This window comes from Columba livia, chromosome 5, assembly GCF_036013475.1.
Source record: "Columba livia isolate bColLiv1 breed racing homer chromosome 5, bColLiv1.pat.W.v2, whole genome shotgun sequence".
NCBI classification, from domain to species: Eukaryota; Metazoa; Chordata; class Aves; order Columbiformes; family Columbidae; genus Columba; species Columba livia.
Genome location: NC_088606.1, coordinates 43440792 through 43459424, shown reverse-complemented (window position 1 = coordinate 43459424; position 18633 = coordinate 43440792). Strand labels below are relative to the sequence as shown.

At 37.6% G+C, this 18633-nt stretch overlaps 1 protein-coding gene across 30 annotated transcripts in view; it reads left to right on the top strand.

The window, feature by feature from the left end:
• The window catches only part of CELF1 (CUGBP Elav-like family member 1), a 69569-nt gene that overhangs the window by 14290 nt on the left and 36646 nt on the right, over nt 1-18633 (top strand). For 13 of the 30 annotated variants that reach the window (XM_065066022.1, XM_065066016.1, XM_065066026.1 and 10 more), the window contains one exon: nt 4115-4155. The exons of 11 other annotated variants lie outside the window; for them this stretch is intronic. Coding sequence is in view for 6 of the 19 variants with exons in the window: in XM_065066011.1 (XP_064922083.1) it covers nt 16749-16819 (71 nt within the window). In the remaining 13 variants the exon portion in view is untranslated. Of the gene's footprint in view, nt 1-4114; nt 4156-4184; nt 16820-18633 lie in introns of those variants that run through there. 6 more of the 30 variants (XM_065066013.1, XM_065066012.1, XM_065066007.1 and 3 more) reach the window with 3 other exon arrangements.

Below are 18633 nucleotides of genomic sequence, written 5' to 3'. Positions count from 1 at the left end.
TAGCAAGCTTAGATCTTTTGTTGGTGAGATTCTTTTTTATTAGCAGACAAATGTTTTGTGGAAACTTCTTTTATAAAGTTGTTTACTAGGTTTTCAGCTGAGGTGCAGTTGTAACAATGTGATGGTACTGTCTGACTCCTATGTAATACATTCTGTCACCAGTTCCTAAAATATCTTTTCACAAAGAAAACAAATAAGGTGATGATACTGTACAAATGGAAACTCTGAGGACCATAAAGTGACTTGTCCAATGCTGTTCAATCCCATAATTAGTAAAAAGAGCTCATGTCTTCTAGGCCCCAGTCCCAATAGACCATAGAATTGTTTTGCATTCTCAAAGTGTCTCTTGACACTTTCATTGTGGGTTGTAAGGCTAATAGTTGATCTTGGGAATGTTTAAGCTGTAATTGCTGACTGGGCATGGAACAGACATAGTAGATAGGTCTACATCCCAAATCTTAAATATTTTATGATGTTCTGGTTACAGTAACTTGAAGCATGGCATTTAAAGTGTTTTTTCTTTTCTTATCTTAATCTGCAGTGGTCCTAAAATGTGTACCTCTTCTGTTTTTCATTCTGTTCTTCCTATTATATCTTCAACTGAACAAACATTCTGATAGTCAAACACACTGTCATCAGTAATTCAACTGGTCTGCTTACTGTACAGATTGTCTGCTAACCTGTAAGTGTGTTAGTACTTGACGTGACAACACTGAGGAAAACGGTGTTTGATGACATCTGCAAAAATGAAGTGAGCAGGCACGGTGACTTGGGGCTGCTGCCTTGCATTGAGCGAGTAGCTTCTGGTGCTGAGAGGTTTGGGTGATGTAAAGATTGCAGTAGACGATGGGCATTTCTCAGATAAGAAATTATGGCAGCTTCCTTGGTAAGGTTTTGGCACTATAGGAGTTTCTGGTCGCTGTCTCTGTCTTGCTGTCTTGTAAGTAACATTTACTAGGAAGTGACACACTTTCTGTGGGTTGTGGCCTAAGCTGTACAGTAATTGAAACTTCATGTGATTTGTATAGGCCTCTCTATTTGTAATCTGATTTATCTAGTGCACTTGCTCCTTCACTCTCTGCATCATTATCTCCCTCCTGCACTACCTCCAGAGAAATAGTTATTTTTGTATCTCCAAGTTTTTATTATTGGCCATATTGGTACATAAAAGTATGTAAATCAACAGTGAATCCAGACTGAACGTTGATTTATGTGACAGACTGTTGACGCCAGGATATATCTGAGGTTGAGCTACGTGGTATATTTTATCTCTTAGCCTCTTTAATTGTCAATAGTAATCTTGACATCCCACAAACATTAATTCCTGGAAACTGCAATGAGAAATCAGAACTAACTGGTCTAGGCAAGTGCTGACTGTGACAGTAATTGCATTGATCAGGATCCATTAAATGATCCAGTATTTCTTACAGATGGTCCTGGGTGCGGGTGAGACTGAAGTTTTGCCATTAAGTATCAAGGCAATATCATTAGATTTATTTGGCTCATATCCGTTGCCTAGTACTTAGTGGCTGGAGCCACTTGTTTTCATTACCAGCTGCAGGTCTATTTATATTATATTGCATACCAGAAGTTACAACTGTTTGTTCATCAGTGAGAGTGTATTTTGTCACTCTTAGATCTGGCAGGGTTAAGTGTTAAATCTACGTGTTAAACCTTCATTTTTCTACATGGAATTGTCAGGTGGTGTCATAGTTCTTCCCAGCTTTGTACAGGAGTTGGAAGTGACATCTGCACTTGGATGCGGCACTTCAGTCATGGGGGCAATTTCAGGAAGAAACTTCTTTGCAAAAGCTGTGATGAGATATCCCAGTTTACACTGGTGAATTATTTTGCTGTCCCCACTAAGAACCTACACTCATGCAACTGTGTAAAACAGTCCACTGTCAGTGTGTAATGCTGGGCTGGGGTGAATCTGCAGTTTGCACAGGATCTCTCTGCCATGTCAGTTAGTTACAGAAATTGCTGTGCTACACAGATTGCTGGCAGAATGCTGGCTGTATGTAACTTGGTCTGAAGTATCCAAGTCCTGATTTCTTCTTAGAAGAAATACAGTTGTCAGATTCCTTAGCCTTCGGGCTAGGTTTGTCTGATGTATAAACTTGGATAAAGTATTTGGTGTATTTATGTTCTGCATGCAATTAAATGAACCATACTAAACCAATTTTGTTTTGAGAAACATTTGTGATTTAAGAGCATTCTCCCAGGCTTTCTACAGGTGGTTGTCAGATTTGCTGCTTGCTTTTCAAAGTGTTTATGGTTTTGGATTTTGCCTTTGATTCCTTGAGGTGTATTTTTTTCCCAAAGGTATCTAAGAGTTATGGGTTCCTCTGGCTATGTTAGCTGTACTTTCAGTTCCTTTGAAGTTTTTAAATTAATTCTTTAGAGTGTTGCATAGTTACATGTGGGAAGGGAAGACTTTCTTTTTAACATTAAAAAGTTGTTTACAAGTATATTCTTAAGCATTTACAAGATCAATGAGCTGTGTATTTCAGTTTTTTCAGAAAGCTGATTATCACAAAAATATAACTTGGCATTTATGACAACTTTCATAGGGCTTAAATATCTGACAAAGATTGGGTTTAAAAGGAAGAAAACAAAAATTTTGAAGCCAGACGTGTTAGCAGGAATCTGAGACCATTTTTTGGCCATAAACAAATATTCTTTAATTAAACTTCAGAAAGGGAAAGGAATGTAGGTGAGGTAGAAGAAAGTGTCCTCAGGTAATATATTTGCCTGAATCACCAGTAGGAGCTTCATAATCCAGAATGTTATTGTGAAACGGAACAAAATCAGTATGTAAAGCATTCCCTGACTGATAGTCAAGTTTTAGTAATATTCTAGAAAATATAAATTCGTAATTTTGAAAAACGCAATTTAAAAAATACGTTTCAGATAACTGAGTTATGTTTCTCAGGATTTATGATTTTTGCTGTTCTTAGCTAGTATTATAAGGAAAGGGTTTTTTTTTATGTTTAGGATTTTGTGTTCCTTTAGAGGGTATAATTTATTAATTGAACAAATTAGGAAGAAATTAGAACAATTGAAAATTGCTATAAAATAGGGATAAAAAATTCTCAAGAGATATTCCTCTGGAAAAGAAGACATAAGTACAGGTGATAAATATACAAGTATATTACAAGACAAGTTAGAAGAGGGTATGTGTCACTTATGCACACTTCTCAAGGAATATAGAACAAAGGTTATGAAGGAGCCTTCAAAGCACTGGAAATGTGGGAACTCCAATAGCTTTGTGTAACTCTTCTTGCAGATGGATACAGTTTTTAGTTTGTTAGCTACAGATAAGTAAATGGATTTGGATTTTCTGTAAAATGCTGCTGGACAACCGTGAGTGTAGTTCTGAAAAATAGCCTAGGAGGAAGCAGAGAAGAAATTACTAAAAAAAAAAAAAATCCATTGTTTGTATTTAAAGATATGCTAGCTTCTCTCATGGGTTGGTTGCTGAATCTGCAGAAAGAGAACCCTGAATCACAGAGTTGCGGCCCCTACTTATGAACTGATAGTACAGAAAGTCTGGATGGTTCCTGGTTGATTTGTGTATCATAATGCAAATGCAAAATAACATTTTTCCTTGTGTTGTTCTTTGCATTCTCTAATTCAGAGCCTTTTCATACATTTCCATCTGTGCTATCGTATGTCAGAGTTCCCATCTGCAGGTTCATTGTCATCTGTTGGTGCTGCAGCTGTCAAAATAAAGTAATATAGGAGCTAGGATTGTGGGTACTGCTCTTGGTAACTCTGCTTCTGTCATGAGAGCCAAAAAGCCAGACAGGTAGGATAAGTCCACTGAATGTTATTAGGAAGCCACAAGACTTCTGTTGTCAGCCATGTTGTGTTTGCAGTCCTTTCTTTTGCACCTTTCATTTATTCTCTGTATTTTTGAAATGTGCATCTTCATTTTTGAGTCTGATGAGGATTGTTACCACCTCATTATGACCTCTGTTATTAGAAATATGCTTCACTTTCACAGTCCTCAGTGTTTTACAAGATGGAGTTCATGTTGTAATGATTGTTATTATCTGATTTTTATCTCTGGGATACTCAGTGTCTGTTTTTTTTTTTTTTTTCCTTTTAGAGTGAAGACTGGAACGACTAGAGGAAGTTGCATAGCTGCAGGTATGAACCAGCTACAGTTAGTATCCCTCAGTTGCCTATTGGAGATTCCTTTGAAAGGTTTAGAGAAGCTGGTTTTACTTTCAATTATGAAGGTAGTCATTTTCCACTGCAGTGAGCACTGTTCCTTGAACCTTAAATTCTTCCTGCCTTTTTACTGCTAAAGGGGGTTGGGAGCATTAACAATTTAGGACTGTGAGTATGAAGTCAATAGGCTTCTTTAGCTCCATCTGTGGTTTAATGATTTTAGAAACATGACAAACTACAAAGTAGAAATGCTGTCTTCATAGTAATTTCTTGACCAGAACAAATCTCAAGTACTCTGTAGTACATGAAACCCTAAAGGTGCGTATTAGTGGAACAACTCTCTGTGGGCTGAGATAAATTTGCTTATGTGCAGCAGAACGGGAACAGTCTAGTATGAAAATGCTTGGAGCCAAATGCAATGATTTTACATTGCAGTTTTTTTAATGCCTCTGAAGTCCAGCAAGTGGGTAGTTTCATGAGGCAGCTGAGACAATTCCCCCTTATTCAGACTCCAATTGAGTAGTCCTGTGTCCTTTGGTTATGCTTGCTTCTCGTGATAGTTTGACTGCGTGGTATGCAAAGTCAGCTTGACAACCCAACCAAAAAGCTCTTTTGTGATCAATTAGTTCTTTCCCCGATTTAGCAAGTTGGAGTGATTTGGTGTGTGGTCAGAGGAGGACAAAACTAATAGATCGGACTTTCTGGAACTGTGTGTCTTAAGAGTTTCAGTTCACTTGTGAGGACAGTTGACCTGTAACTGCTGTGTTAAGCAACACTATCATGCTCAAAGTGTGGTGATTGTTGCTGTTCTGATGAATCACCTTTGCTATGGCAGAAATAATTAAGGTGTGCTTTAGGCTGTAGGCAACGAGGGAGAGATGAGTTTTGCTATTTTCTAGAGAAAATGCTTTTTTTCTGCTGTGGTCAGACATTTGCTACAGTTTTCATAGATATATTGGAAAGGATTTAGTTATGTCTGTATCAGAAAGAAAATCAAATTTGTCTTTGAAGTGCAGGATATCCTGTCTCTCCATATGTTACTCATCAGGACACAAAGAGCTAAAGTTGGATTAAGAAATCCAGGAACGTTTTCAAGTTATTTTTAGAGAATTGGTGATTGACTTCTGTGTATGGAAGTATCAGTTAGAGGGCATTGGTCTCCAGGCATAGTGGGTGTTGTAAAACACACAACTTATTTCCTAAATTACTGGTGCTCTGTACTTTGCTCTTCCTAACTATTTGTTTCTCCATTGGGACCACACAGAAGATAAGAAAGAGATAATACTGGTCGTTATATAATACTTGTAGTTTAGTCTGAAGAGTTTGTGTCTTTTGAGACAGACTAATCTGTGCTTAGACCTAGTTTTTCAAACTCATGGGATTTTACCAATTACAAAACGCAGGTCCAGAATCAGTAGTTTGGGATTATTTAAATAACAAAATAATCAGATTATTTAAATAATAATGAAATAATCATCAAGTTTATGGTTGTTGAAAGTAGGTCACAAAACTGAACACATCCATTTGGTGTGAGGTCCGTGGTTTCTCATCTTAAGAGCAACATAAAGTTGGATCATCTGTCCTAATACGGATGTAGAAAGGTGTCCAAATGAAAGAGAATCAAGTCTTTTCTTGAATGTCTGATGATGGTATATAATATTGTCTGTATGCATTCCAGTATGAAATGCCTCTTATGATGATTAACTCCATAAATTGACTCCAGAGAGACATATCAGAATAAAACTGATGGCATTGCGCTTCGAGCCTGGTACCTCTGAGCAGGAGTCAGCTTTGCTTTGACTTAAGGAATCAGCCAGCCTTTGAAATAGCACTTGGTTTTGTTAGGCATTTTTCTGGTAGCTGCTGTCTATAACCAGACAGGTTGTTGAATAAAGAGTTTACTCTGAGGCTTGCAATTGTAGTGCTTGTATTGTTCTTACTGCCCTGCCCCTCCTTTAGGGTGATCCTGTTGTTCTGAAAATAAGCTCTCATGAAAGCTCCATTGGGACAGATCTGTAGGCATGGTGTGTGATGAAGAACAGCAGTTTATCTGGTTTTACCTGAAACATATCTGCATTCAAATAGAATTTCTGCAGAACTGAGCCTCTTCCAAAATGGAAGTCTTTGGTATAGAGATGAAAATATGCATTAAGAGATTGTAGATTTGTCTACTTAGAAGGAGCTTTGGTTCTTTTACCATAACAGAATTTAATTCTTCCTCAATACTTCTAAAGCCATTTATAGTGTAGGAAAGTACATGTAAATTTTGTTTGGTTATAAATTTGTTTGTTTGGAGGTAGGGAGTGTTCTGGATCAGAGTATTCTTTTTCATTCTTTCTGGGCTTAGCTTTTCCTGAAGTCGAAGCCTACTATAGCATCTAAAGATTATTTAGACCTTGCTAATAAGGAAATTCTAGATGGTCATGGCTGTATTTTCTTAGCTGATTAGGAAGACTATGGCACAGATATATATCATACTGTTTCTCCTTTGGCCTTTCCAAGAGGCTTGGAAAACACTCTGACATTTTTGTTATGGTCCTGCATGTGTCTTAATAGCTGGTGAAGTTTTGTAGGTGGCTGCTTGTCCAAAATATGCAGCATAAGTCTCAACTTTGATTAGGAGACAAGATAACAAAATAATAACTTCCTAAATTGATTGCATTTCTTCTGTGCCAGGAGTGATGCTGGAGCTTCCCTTGTTTCATCTGTTAGTCTTTTCTACCCACAATGTATGTGGGAGCTTGAATTGTTTGCCTTTCCGGGAATACCACATCCCATCCCCATCTCCACTCTGCTCACAGACGGTACTGGAGCTGCACTGCTGCCTTTGCAGCCTTGTGCCGAGAGCCAGGGCATATCATGCCTTATTGTGTTCTAAGTTAATGCACTATGTAGACATTATTACAGCAATTACTATTTTAACTGCTTAGTGTGATCTCCTGGAGCTGCCTGGACTGCATTTGAACTCTCTTCAGGTAACATGCAACAAAAAGCTTTCATTTGAATAAAATGAAATGAGAAATAGTGATTGATTTTTTTGGTATTGTATAATGTTAACTGGTTCACATTTCTGTCTGCTACTATTAGTAGAAACAATTTGATTTTAAAGAACTCCTCAAAATGGCTTGCATGGCTGATGTGATGACTGCAAAGAACAAGGAGACTTGAGAGTTGTTCCTTTGTGTAGTCCAAAAGGTCTCCTGAAACTGGGAATAAAAAGGGAAATAAAAAGCAAGCCTCTGTCATACTTCTCAAAGATTTTTAAACAGTACTGATTACTATTCTAAGACATTTCAGAAAGGAGACATTTAAAAGTAATTGAATAATATGAAATTGGTTCCTTTGAATTAAGATTACACATTATGTTTCTTAAGTAAAAATGTAACTGACTAGTTATTACTTTAATATTTTACTTTACACATGCACAAGGTATGTTGCTTGCAATAAATGCTGGTTAAAGGCATTTTTGATTCTCATGTAGGGCAATATGTGGTATTGTCCTGAAACTATATAGCTGGTTCTGTAGTCTCCCCTGGGTCCAATATGCAACCACACAGCGATTGTCGGTGCAGATGTAGTTGCTTTGCCCATTGTAGTGTTTTGTGGCATGTTTGGCTTGAAGACAAGCACCATGATCAGAGCTTTCCAGGACCCAGTAGATTTCGAGTTTCTTTGCAGAATATCAACTTCTGGCTTTGTTTCAGTGGCAGAAAACTAACCTAAAATGTGTAGTTGGTTGTTGAAAAAATGTCTCTAGCAAATATTGCAGAGATGATGTTTGTTTCCAGTGTATCTTTTTGACTAAGTACAGAGATGCAGAATTGTATAACATAGGAGAAGACAGCAAAATACAGGCCTATTTGAAAACAGATTTCTAGGACTTGTGTTTGTATTTGCAAAGTAAGAAAAGTTGAAAGAGATATTAAATATTCTGTTCCATAGAACTGCTTGCAGTGTTGATTCTTACACAAAAACTGAAATACCTGGAGTTAAACTTCTGGCCAGTCTTTAAAAAAAAATCATTTTTGTAAGCTCAGAGATAACATTCAGGGAGAGAAAGAGGGGAAAGTCAGTGTGAGTGGACCTGTACCTCTGCTTTCATGGCGTGATAGCTTGCAAGCATTAGTATTCTTCTCTTCTACCGAAGATCTACGCATTGAAGTGCTAGCATGATTTGTCATCCATACTTTCTGTGTGTCTCATGATCTGAATAAACAAAAAGAAAGGGGGATAGGAACCCCTTCAAACCTTGCTGCTGCCTTAAATATTACATCCTGTCTTCTTTTAATAGTTCTCTGTCCTTTCACAGGATAGAAATGTGTGTCCTCGCTTCTTATACTCTCATTTCCTGCCTTGTCTCCTGGTCTGTGTAATTCTGCTTCCTTTATTTCCTCTTACTATTGTTGTGACCAAGCCACTTTTCCTACTTTCTCAAGAATTTTTTTCTGTCTACAGTGCCAAAGTGTCTACAGGCCTTTCAGATCTCTCTTAAGTTCTTAAGATTTCCATAGTTTGTCTCTTGCAAAATATCAGCACTAATATTGTGTTCTAGCACCGTGATGCTAAAAAACACAAAATGCTTTCCACACCGTCTATGAAATATTGGCAGACGTTTAAAAAAATAATGTTTAACTGAAACTTTGTTTTGCATACCTTCTTATAGAGCTAAGCTAAGCTGAAATACGCGTTTCACATCTATTTAAAAAAAATGTTGTTTTTAACATGTATATGCCTTCATTTAATGCGAGGAAGAAAACTATACACTTCTGCTTTAAAAGCAATTGCCCTGAGAATCATAGATCAATGCTTCTTCTTCATATCAATTATTAATTGGAAAATGTCTTGCAAAGAGGTATAAACGTGTGATGATTACTTCTTGTCTATGATTTGCCAGAATTCATTATCCTAGGGAGCCTGCATTAATGCTTGTTGTTATCTGTTCTACAAGTACAGATGCTCTAATAGGTTGTCATGCATTAACTGCTCCAAATTCATTATTTGGTCTTTTGGCAAATTGTTCATCTGCTCATTTGGATTGTATATAGTATCTTCCACACAGTGTTTTCTCAGCCAGGCCTTTGCTGTCTTCTTTGCATCACAGTAAGTTTTACTGTATTATAGTTTTCTGGGTTTTGTTTTTCAAATATCACTACTACTATCAAGAACTAGCTGATAATGCTGGTTTTGGTCTCCATTTCTGTTCCCTTAGTCTGAAAAAAATGAGGAAGTATGCAAGATGAAGAAACATAATTTAGCTGGGAAGGACACAAGTTGAACTTCAGATCACTAAACTGAAGGTCACAATTGCTAACTTTAATTACAAAATAGAAGCTTAAAGCTAGTAAAAGAAAATGCCTTACTCTGTAAAGGAAAGACAACAATTCAGGTATCTCCTGCATGATTTGTCATCCATACTTTCTGTGTGTCTCATGATCTGAATAAACAAAAAGAAAGGGGGATAGGAATTTTTATGAAGTGGATTTTTATGAAGTGGATTTTTATGAAGATTAATGGAAGTGTTTAATGTATCCTTGGGGAACAGGCATAAGAAGAAGATAATTAAACGCTCAAGAGAAGATACAGTTTCTAGGATAATATTTTAATTTAAACATTATACTTACATGGACATCTTTTTTATTTCTCTGGTAAGTTAGTAGACTCTTACCCTGATGCTGCACGGGTACTCTCATTGAAAACAGGGTGGGTAGGTACTGGCTACCTTTCGGAAAGAACGTAAATACTAACTGAAGTTGACTGTCAGTCTGTAAATGGCACTATTGCAAACTGTGATATTTGAGGTTTTTTGGAATTTCTGCTTTTGTGTAAAAAAAAAAAAAAAAATTAAATAGATACAGATTTTGGAAATGACAGCTGTGATATACCTCAAAATAGTGCAAGCTTATTTGCCTAGTCTCAAACCAGGGAGCTTTGGAGAGGCTATTGGTTTGCTGAGGCCTCGTTGCCATAGGGGAGTAAGAAATGTTATGGTCTAAGATGGGTGTTTGAGGTCATCATCAGAAGGCATTTTCATGGCTGGTCAATTCCATATTTTTTCTCTTTTGGTACTGCCTATGTAGACCTTTGTAGTGTCATCACTGAAGCAGCCGACACAGCTGCAGCAGGTCACGCACTGACTTGGTGGCCTCATGCTGCTGTGTTAGCTGACAGCTGTATGCTGAGAAAGTAAAACTCAGGGAAGCATCATGCAGCTGTTCTGCCCTAGAGAAGCAGATCATTGTCTACAGAGCTGTGGGTTGCTCACATTTAAGAATTCTGATACCCACAGCCGTGACAGTGTATTCACAGCATGCAGCATGCTCATGTGTCCCCTCTCAGACAAGCAGATGAAGAGGCTATGTTTCAGAGAGAGGTGAGAGGAAAATTGTCAAAGTTTGAAGGCTCCCATTCTTTTTTAATTTTAACAGAACAACTATTTTTTCTATAGTGCTTTTTGTCTTGTCCCAACACAAATGCATAGGCATACTCCTGCTCTTTGGCATGTTCCAGACCCATCTTAACCATTCACAAAGGCTAATAATCTGTAGTGTTTGTTTTCACCACAAAACTGACTTAGTGGTCTCTCGGCCTCTCTGTTTCTAGCTCAGGAAAACCTATTGTGGTTTGTCTGGTAGCTTCCGATATGTCTCTTCCAAGTACTTGTCCAGTTTGTTGTTGCACTCACATAAGTTTGTTGCATCTGCACTACCTTTCAACAAGGAGTTCCAAAAATTGCATTAAGTATCATCTCCTTTTTGTATCAGTTATTAAGATTTTGTGTTCTTAGCTGTCACTTGAAAATTTAGTTTACAGATACCAGCTGCTTAAGAAGGTAGTAGCCACACATGACCTATTACAATTGATATGTGCATTCACTTCATTGCTGCTTGTTTGAAATAAAAGAAAGAGGGACATCTAGACTGGTCAGGCAAATAAATGTGTGGCAGTCAAAGCAGAACTGTTTAGAATCACATTGGTATATGGATAATACTGTGGATACAAGTCTTGCTTACTTGTTTTTGCTGTTACATTAAGGTCAAAGATTTTTCTATTGGATCGTAAGTTGATTCCTGGACTTTATTGTACTTCTAGCAAAATGATGGCTTAATGTTACTGGAGTGTCTGAAGACCTGGTGTTCTAGGCTACTTTGCTGGTGTCCTTTAAAGTGCTTTTGCGCTAATGCATGCAGGATGGGGAACAAACAGGAGGAACTGAATGTCTGTGCAGTCTGTGCTCTAATCTAGAAGTACTTTGATTAACAGATACCTGCTACAGACACCTCAGTTGGATTTTTATTGGCTTGTTTTTAAAGGAAACAATGCACAAGCCATACACTGTGATTCCTTCTGGGAAACTTTTGAAGCCACTGTTCATATTTAAATAAATTTGTCAGAGCAGTAAATGTCTCAAGGCATTAAGTTCCTAATGATATAGCATTAAGTGAGAGGCACATCAAAACAGAACGTTCAGCTCTTGCCCTTTGCCCATCAGTGTGCAAGTAGCTCTGAACTAGGCTGGCTCTTGGCTATGGTCTGCACAACTAAACAGGTAGAAGTGACTGGAAGATCTCAGGACTCAATGGGTTTATTATAAGGAGGTAAGACACCTCTGTAGGAACAGCTTTTTTAGATCTGCTTTTGGTATGTATTGGCATACTTGTGTAAAGGGTTACCTCTCCAACATATTGGTTTATTGTATAGCAAACAGTATTCTCAGTTGTATCCCAAGAAAGCATCGCTGCATCCTGGTTTGCCTGTGTGACATGGAAATTGAGGAGCTAAGGGAAGTTGTTTGGATTTTTGGATCAAGTTGGTACAGAGCTGGGAATAGAGCTGCCTTTTCTTCTGCAGCTTGTAATCCCTTGGTGCCTCTCTGAAACAGCATGTTCAACCAATAGGTTTTTTCTGACCAATTTAGTTCAAAACCACTTTGTACAACAGACTTACACAGGTATAGGGCTTTATATACTGTTTTGTCACCTCATAATTGTCATCTCAGTTACCGCAGAGAAGCAGTGACTTCTGTGGATTTAATCCAGTGTCTTCTGTACCTATTTTCATATGAAGATTTTGCACTTTATTTAGACTAAGGAACTTAAGAACTGCCACACTGGACACAGTCTAGTTTGTGTTTTCCTTCTGATAATGACTAGGACTATGTGCATTAGACAAAGGGGTCTAAAATCTTAATTATTGATCAGTCTGTATTTAAAAATGAGGTTACCTAGCTGTTCATTCCTAATGGTAGTTCTTACGTGCAGTATTTTGCTGCACATAGCCCATGGGTTACCCGTTAAAAAATTTTAGAAAAAAAAAATTAGAAAATAGGTTTTGTGTAATTTATTTTGAATCATTTGTCTTTACTGTCAAATAAAAGGGTAAGTTTAGCTACCATTTTATTTTTCCCTTTCTAAGATCATTAGGCAGAGAAAACATCCTGTAAGCCAGAGGGATAGGTGACTTGCTAATTCGTCTGCTGGAAGAAAGCTGGGAGTCCTGGGGATTCTTCAGTTAGACAAAAGTTCAGAATTAATTCCTTCTGAGCTTGTACAGAATTAATTGGAGCAGAAGCTACAGGTAAACAGGGCTTCATTCACAAGCCAGAGAAGTAGGTCAAGAATGTATTGATTTACCTCAGTTTTTTTCCCCAAAATATTTTGAGGAAGGGGAGAAAAAAAAAAACATTAAATTATTTTTAAAATTAAATTTACTTGCCTAATTTGTGAAAATCATCTGGATTTGGAGAGTATGGAGGAATTAAGTGCTCTCAGATAAATGCATGAGAGAGCACTGTGAAACTTTGCTGTTTCTGAGATAAAACCAGTTGTCATTCCTCCCCTACTGTCCTTTTTCTCCACCTGGAAACTTCTACAGAAATTTCATTTAAATAAAAATGTTTTTCAGATAACCTGAATTGTAGGCAGCCCTAAACTTCATGTATTCTGATGGTAAATTCAACTTGCTGATTGTGTCCAATTCCTGCACTCACGGTGCGTGACTGCCATAGAGCTTGGCAGAGGAAGAAACTGCAGTTCTGGCAACTAGGTAAGGGGCTTTTTGTACCCAGCGAGGCATGGGGAGAGAGTTTGGATTTCAACATAGGCAGAAAACATTCTCACCACATGCTTACGTGATCAACAATGAAACAACAAAATATTGACAAGTAGTTACTGTATTTTGATGCACATAACCTAGGGGTTATATGTTTAAAAACAAAACTGCAATTCAGCAACACTGCAGGGATCTGGATATGCACAGATAATACAAGGGGAAGTTTATTCTAGGATCTGTCTCCTTCAAAGCTTCATAGAATCTGATTTCCCCGTTGCCTGCATCCTTTCCCATAGTTTGCTCTCATCATCCCAGTAGTCCCTCAGTCTCAGGTTTGTATATGTTGTCTGAGATTCAGCCTATAAAATGAAAGATGGTATTATCTTTAGCTTTCAGAGTTAATTGCTCATTTAAATGAACAAAGCTTTCTTAGGAAAGAAAACACCACACAGTTTTTTAGTTTTGTTATGTTTTGTTGTTGTTGGTTTAGGTTTTGTGCCCCAGGATGTGATGTAATTCTGTAAACTCAAAAATAAAAGGAAAACTTTTAGCATTTATACTCTGCAATCTCTGAGGAGCGTATATAGTGAAAGATTCTGCAGCATCATCTAGGGCTTCAGAAGTGTAAAAAAAAAAATAAAAAAACAGAAAACTTTTGTCTGTATTATGTAGAAGTTTTTAATGTTCGTATTGTCCTATTAGCACCGCAATTAAATGTGTAGCTACAGTCCATAGGGCTTGGAATTTGAGACATTGTTTCTATTCTCCTTTGAACAGAAACAGTCAAAGAATGGATCTGGAAGCCAGCAGGGATTTGACATCTGAGCAAAAAATAAGTGTGTTTAGCTCTCCTGTTTTTCTTTCTTTGTGAGCAATGGCTAGGATGACTTTTATGGTTTCTTTTTATTATTCCACAGAAACACTGCTTCCTCATTCAATTCTTATTTCTGTGCAGTAGTGAAATACCATTTTTTTTTCAACTCTTTCTGATATTTTCACAAGTGCAGTCCATAAATCTTTTCGTTTCACTACGTACTACAAATCTGTGTGTACCCTAGTGTTTTGTCACTGAAATTTCCATCACTACTGCCGAAGTATGCTACCCTGAGGCACTGAGTCTTGGCTAACATGCCTTCAGATATTTATTCACCATTCTAGTATTGATTCTTTCTTTCTTTCTTTCTCCCAAATTGTACGTAACAGCATGTGAAATATTTTTGGCACACTTCATTAAATGAAGTGAGCACATCACAGGAGAAATTAGAGCAAATATAACAAGAACTAAAAATTAATATGTACCAGGATAGTTGCACAAAACTAATGTTTTAACTATCGAAGCAAGTAGGCTGAATTTGACATGGAATGTAGCAGTGCGAAAATGCCTGTAGTTTGTTGCAGTTTTGTCTTAAGGGAACAAGCAGGTATGACTTCCATTTTGGGGAGCAGAGAGATGAGGGGAAGGGTGTCTGTAGGATACGATCATGATGACTTAGTGATTTTCTTCAGTAAACTAATAAATCTCAGTAACCTTCTTTAAGACCCATTTTCTAGAGTGTCTGTAGCTAGTATCATCTTTGGTCAAACCTACAGTGAATGTGGCTGTTGGGGTATTTTACTGGCTGCTTAAAAAAATCTCAAGACTACTGGAAGATCAGAAGGAATGAATTCTGATCTTCATAGGTAAGAGCAGAACTTACAGTGTTGTCTGTATGTTTATGTGAACAGTGGCAAGAACCCCACTGTCTCTTGTGCTGTTCTAATCATCTAAATCTGAAGTGTTTCTGTGGGCTCATTTTAGAAAAATACGTAAGAGTGGGCTCCAGGCTCAACTTGACATTTCGATATGATGTATTTTACACAACATGGTGTTTTTCAGTGTTGATGAGTCTGAAGGGTAGATATGAATAATTTACTGAAAGCTAATAAGTTGACCTGTGCTCCCTAGTGCCTATTTTTATGCTCTTAACAGTGGTGTTAGAAGACACCTTACACCTTTTTGATTAAAGAATAAGCTTTCTTGCATTTACCACATAGTAAGAGCATGCATGAAGTAGTTACTGTTAAATTCACATCCTCTCTTATTTTGCAGTAACACATATATGTCTTTGTATTACGAGGCCTAACTCCTTTTAATAACCTTTTAATTAACCTTGCTGTAGGCACAAGATGGGAAATGTTCTTTTTTTCAGAGGCTGGAATGGTTATTTATGAAAAAAATAATTGGCATTCTGTAACTGTGCAAGTGTGAAGAAAGCTGTATATTCTGGCCAGTCTAAATAAGTGCAAGTACATGTTTCAGTCATTGATAGACAAGAAAGAAGCAATCGCAGCTGCCCAAGCATGTATTCCTTGATGCTCTGAGAGTTTATTTTGCAGTTATATTGACTGTATATGTAAGGCTTATCTGGGTTCATGTTTGGCTTTTAATTAAGTCATCCTTCCTGGAGTGCTTGGACACACCTGGCTACCTCTGCAGCACTTACTCTCTGCAGCACTTACTCTCTGCAGCACTTACTCTCTGCAGCACTTACTCTCTGCAGTCTCATATTTTTGCATCTGTCAGTGCATCCAGTATTACCCAGATTATCTCCCCATTAGTTTGGGTTTTGGAGATTTATCAAGAGGTCTGTATTGTGTGTATAAATATAAATACTGTGTGTATAAAACCCTTGAGCAAGATGTTATTCCTGCTTTAATGATGAAGCAGCTGAGGTGTTCTGATCAGTGTTTTCAAAGATTATAAACAGTTTTCAACAAATCTGTATCATCTATAGGCTCTGCATATCTCTGGATTTATAGATGCATGGTGAGCAAAGTATGTTTTTCTCCTATAAAAGAAGTATGTTTTGATGTTCTGTGGTAGTTAAGGAATTTTTGAGTAATCAAATCTGCTTAGCTTTGGTTTTGTTGGCAGGTTCAGAGAAACAATTTACTTGGCATTCTTCTCCCTAGAAATTAGGAAAATGTCAAAAATAGTGCACAAGGTAAAAAGAGTGAGATCAGCCACTGAAAACATTTATGGTGAAGGAACCTCTTGACTTCACACCTTAGTATTGGTGATATGGGAAGTGTCTGTCTGAACCTCAAGGCCTTGAACTGCCATTTTGGAAAGCAAGGAGTTGGGGATGGAAAGACTGGAGTTGGTATTCTTTCTGCTCTGTTACCCATTGCTATCTTCATGGATCTGACACTCTGTTTATCTGACAGAGCACTCAGTACTGCTTCGCCAGGGAAAATTGCACAAAACAAGCCCAGTGCATCAGCATTTTCATTGTGTATTAAGCTGAGCCTCCCTTCACATGGTCACATCCCCTTTTTAATCTGGGATTCCATGTCCCTTTCCCAGTCCAGCCTGTTTCTGTGGTGTCTGTTGCTGGTCTCCCTGAGCTTCTGTTTCTGTGGTTTGAGTGGTTTTTTTGTGTGGCTGAGTGTTAAGACCTGCAGGACTTTTGGAAGTGGCGTTGTTTGGGGGTTAGGCAGTACACTGATTTAGTGTTAGTAGTTTGTCACAGACTGAGGTGATGGCTGCGTTCAAGTTGGATTTCCTCCCAGAGATGATGGTGGATCATTGCTCCTTGAATGCTAGCACTGTGTAAGTATTTTGTCTTCATGTCTAAGTTTATGACTAAAGTGATCATTGGAGTTGCTGTCTCTGAAGTGTCTGCTGTCTGATGAACTCCCCTTGGGGCGGAGGAAAGGAGAGAGAGCAGAGACTGCAGTTTGGTTTCCTGAAGAAATCCTAGTGGACATTGACAATTGATGTTGGATTCTGGTTAGGGCAGAAAAATAATCTGATAATTTGGGGATGAGGACTAAGGAGGAATACAGCTGTTTAGCAGTGTTGTTTATAGTGTGCTACAGGTGCTGATTATTATAAAATCAGTTATTTAAATCAGTTGTTGGGAGAGCAGTTTCTGTTCTTCCCTATTAATTACTTGAGGCTAAACATTTTAATTAGAAATGAAAAATTCCTTGAATACTGTTGAGGTCATGTTAAGAGTTGCCCAAGTAACAGGAGCAATGCCTGTGGCATAAAAGGCAACACTGAAAATTATTATTGGAAGGGAGTATATGATTTCTCAACTGGAATTAAAAGGTGTTGAATTAAGAGAGGTGGTTTACCTCTTTGTAAAATGCATTGTTTGCCTTGGATATTTGGAGAGGTGCAAACGCTTTCTGCGTGGAAAGGTAGAGAGGAGTGAAAGAATTTATGATGATTCCTTCTCTCCTAGTAAGAAGCTTTGTTTCTGAGGTCTGTTCATACAGTTGTAAAATTAGAAGCTTTCCCAGAATCAGTTTTTCCTTAGGCTCTGAACAGCACCCTATTAACTAAATGTTATCTGGTTTGGAATTTTTTTTAATATTCTACTTGGGGAAATATGATTGCAGATGGACAGAGTTACTGTAATGTGCAGTTAATAAGCCATTCAAAAACTGTCTTTAAAGGAAAAACGCAGAGATGAAGAGAGCTGACTCCTCTGGAAGAAGGCCACCTGTATTCTTCAACAAAGAGTTTGGGGGCAGGGGGAATCATTGTATAGTTGCTGTTTCACTCCTCATGTCCTTTCTAGATTATGCAGGGGTGGGTCAGCAATTTTAACCTACTGATCACTATAGCTACAATAGGGTGTCGTTACAGTCTTCCACAGAGATCAGTCCTGTGATATATATATATAGTAGGTTGTGACCTCAAATTGCACTTTGCAGACTATGAGGAGTGAATACAGAAAGTAGTATATGACTGTCAATTAGCTGGGTGGAGTATAACATGGTTGTATTAATAGGCTATAAACTGTTAGTCTGGCTAGATGTAATGCCTTGAAGCCTAGTGAAGATTCCCATACTCGTAACTTCTGTGTTGTTGTAGTCTAGGAAGTGACTATTTTCCCTATATTAACACCCTATCATTATTTAACTTGATTCAGTCTGTGACTAATAAGATTGTCCAATCCCAACCTCTTCATGTGCAACCTAAGCTTGTTTTATTTCTTCCAGATGTTGTTGGAAGCTCCCCGGTTTTACTAAGAGCTCTTGCCTTGCAAAATTTTAATGAAACTTCTTATCTCTTCACTTTTACCTGTTTCTCTGTTTTAAGATGGATCTTCACCCTGGGAAACAGTTACAGATAGACACATTTAAAAACAATAAAAAAAATGTTATCCTTTCATTTTCACTGGTTACTGGTAACTTCAGTAGTTTGTGGGTAGACTGAGTTTTGGTTCCTTCCTATTCTGGTTTCTTTTTCTGTAAAATTGTACATGGTTGAACTAGTGATATTTTTCAGTTATCTCAACAGATTTATCTCATGAAACCCAAGTGTTGACTACATTTATAGGAACAGATGTTATTATAAGAGAAGTTCTAAGCAGCTGTGTAGAGTGTTTTCCAAATACACAACTTGTCGAT